This window comes from Volvox carteri (genome assembly GCF_000143455.1).
Source record: "Volvox carteri f. nagariensis unplaced genomic scaffold VOLCAscaffold_5, whole genome shotgun sequence".
NCBI classification, from domain to species: domain Eukaryota; kingdom Viridiplantae; phylum Chlorophyta; class Chlorophyceae; order Chlamydomonadales; family Volvocaceae; genus Volvox; species Volvox carteri.
The window spans coordinates 2,116,118-2,119,198 of NW_003307548.1; the positions used below are offsets into that span (position 1 = coordinate 2,116,118).

The window sequence follows — 3,081 nt, forward strand, 5'->3', positions numbered from 1 at the left end:
AGCGGCCAGCTTGTAGTTTGAGTGTGAGAGGGCGGGGTTAACCCCAAACGTTTGGGGCTGGTGAGACTGGAGTCCTGGCTGTGGCTGGTGAATGACCACAAACCCGCTGAGCTGGCGGTGTTGCCACCGTGCAGCTGGCCCATGAATGGGTTGGGACGTGCTTGTGTTCTGTCTACCCTGGGACTTGATGGTCAGACCGGCAGGGTGGCGCCCTCACCTGCCTTCCTTCACCTGCCTTCCTGCAAACTAGACATGAAGTTGCATCAGCTGCTGCACCTCGCAGAGCGAATTGAACACCTTGGGCCAAGTTTCACAACCGCGATGTGGGGCTACGAATCACTGTGGAACCATTTGGTGAAGCTGATGAAGAACAAGCAGTACTCCGAGGCTACCTGTATGCGCAGCTGGATACATAAGGAGTCGGTGATTCTAGCTGCGGAGAGGTTACCCGAGGGCCTCTGCTCTTTTGAACCCCCACAGGACGCCGTGTCCGCTGGAAAGTTGACCCATCAGCAGAAGGCATATTGGACAGTCACTAATTCCACCGGCCCCAGCGTTGACACTATCTCTAGAAATGCTGCAATAGGATTTAAGCAGGCACGGCGCGAGACCCTTCCGGAAGGCTTCCTCCTGGAGATGCATGAGACTTACCTGCGCCACAGCACCGACTACTCTGATTTATTTGGTGTCTTCACCGCCTGGCTGTGGGAGCAGTGGACTGATGACACGACCCCGGGGCCATTCCTGTCCGACTATCTTTCACACATGAGGATAAGGACCCACTCAAGAAGGACGCTGTTGCACCGGGACAGCCATGGCTCTGTGTCCATGCGGAACAAGGTGTGAAACCTGGTGTGACTGCCCTGCGATGCATGCCTGTCTTCATCGCTACAACTTGGTAAATACACTCACCACCTTGAGCGACCGTGCCGTACCTATCTGCTGGTGTGCCTCTTGCCTGCATCTGTAGGTGCTTGCCAAGTGCTGCCTCAGTGAGCTGTGGTGCCAAGATGTGTGGGTGCAGCCGGGTTTGCTGTTGGGGTCAAAGCCAATCAGTGGTATACATCTCGCAGGCAGGTTCTTGGAGAAGCTCGTGGCCATCAAGCTCAACAACAACGTGGAGCTCACTGCATTCGATAGCAACAAGCCTAAGACATCACAGGCCTGCTGGTTCATCACCCGGAGATGCAACTCCAGCGACAAAATGTGGGCGGGGAAGGTGCTGGGCTTGTACCGCTACAGGTCGCCATTGAACAGGGATAAGTTCGATGTGGTGCTGGAGGTCGAATGGCATGCTCCCCTGCTGGGGAACAACAGTGATGCCGAAGTTGCAGTCGACCAGTTCATGAATGTCCCCTTGGTGGACGCAAGGGCTGCCAGTGTGTCCAACACAGGCTCTCGTTACTACCTGGCTGAGGATGTTGCGCCTTGCCGAGTGCACATCTTGCCACACCCCAGTAAGCGGGGCGCCCTGTGTGTTCTTTCAAGAAGCTACAGCTTCATGCGGGTGGCTGGCTGGGAGGCCCTGCAGCCACAGACCCCATGGGCGAGGTCACGGTAGCAGCACATTAGTAATATTAGCGCTGCAAGACCTCTGAATCCCTTGTGGCTTGCTCTTGAGGGGCAATCGTTAGTAACACATTGGTGGAGTGGAGGGCAAATCGTGGGGACTGGTGGGCATGGTCGCCCAGGCCCTCGAATGGTCGGACCGTGGCCTGGGCGGGGCTTCTCAATGAAGGTACAGCTGATGGTATGGCTGATGGATAACCGAATGAATGTTGTGCACAGGGACGTATTGGTGAAGTAATAGGTAATGGGAGTGGCACATTACTATGCAAATCGACAGAAATTGCTTGGGGCCCGTTCCATACGTTGACTGACTAAATCCTTCGTTGGATAGTTGATTGTTGGGGCATGTCTGCTTCGCTTGTATACTGGGGCGACTTCCTGGTGCCAGCCAGTACTAGTTTTCGAAGGGCCTTACCCGCGGGTCCAGAGCAGTAGGGGCCCTCATGGTCGGTCTTGTGGATGATTTCAGCACTATGAACTTATTTCAGAATACAGGACTGACTCTCTGTTTCCTGCTTGAACTATATATGGAAGGGGCAAACCACTGTAACTTGTGCGTGTTTCTGCTAAGTTTTCCGCACTGTTGCATTCTCAAAGCCATTCTTTCTTAAAACCGTCATAAGAATGCTTGAGACTGGCATAAGATCATTCTCAGCAGCACCAGCATTCTTAAGCCGTTCTTAGCATTCTTAGCGTTCTCAGGAACGTTCTTTAGCACGCTTCCATTTTGGTAGGGTACTCTCGACGTGTCTTTCCACGTCCCCCTCGGACTGAAACATCACGATGGTCGACAATGGCTTCGACCATAAAATACGGTTCACCCTCAATGACGAGTGGCGCCGGTGGCTGTCGCTTTACGTCTTCTTTGTACAATTTCAACAAAGAGACGTGGAAGACCGGGTGTAGGCGGGAGGCCGCCGGTAAGTCCAGTTTTACCGCAGCTTCGCCCACGCGAGCAACAACCGTGTATGGGCCGATGAACTTGGGCATCAGCTTCTTGGTTCCAGGGGTTTTTAATGTAATATTTTTGGTACTTAACAGCACTTTCTGCCCAACCTCGTAACGCACTGGACGCCTATGCATGTCGGCGTCGTCCTTTTGGACTTGCTGCGCAGCCAAGAGACACTTTTTAGCTTTGCTTATACGCTCGCGAAGCATTGCTTCTTGCTTCTGAGCGGCCGGCACCTTGGTTTTTAGGTGAAGGTCAACCGGAACACGCGGTTGCCGAACACCATTCAGGGAAAACGGAGTTGTCCCCGTTGCCTTCTGTTTTGAGTTGTTTATGGCAAACTCAATCAGTGGCAAATGCTCATCCCAATCATCTTGAGTGGGTGAGATGTAGTGCCTGAGTGTCTCTTCCAGAACACGATTCATGCGTTCCGTTTGCCCGTCTGTTTGCGGGTGAAAAGCTGTGCTCATATAGAGGTGGGTGCCCAACAGGCGAAATGTTTCCTTCCAGAAGTTGCTTGTGAAGTGAGAGTCCCGGTCTGAAATAATGTTCTTTGGAAGGCC

The 3,081-nt window shown here is 53.2% G+C and overlaps 1 protein-coding gene across 1 annotated transcript in view; it reads left to right on the forward strand.

The window, feature by feature from the left end:
- Positions 1–1,561, forward strand: part of VOLCADRAFT_87497 (uncharacterized protein) — a gene marked incomplete at both ends in the record, with an annotated part of 4,060 nt that extends 2,499 nt beyond the window's left edge. Inside the window, 2 exons of the mRNA XM_002947097.1 lie at positions 135–840; positions 971–1,561. Of these exons, the coding sequence (XP_002947143.1) occupies positions 135–840; positions 971–1,561 (1,297 nt within the window). The remainder of the gene's footprint in view (positions 1–134; positions 841–970) is intronic.
- Between the last annotated feature and the right edge of the window lie 1,520 nt (positions 1,562–3,081).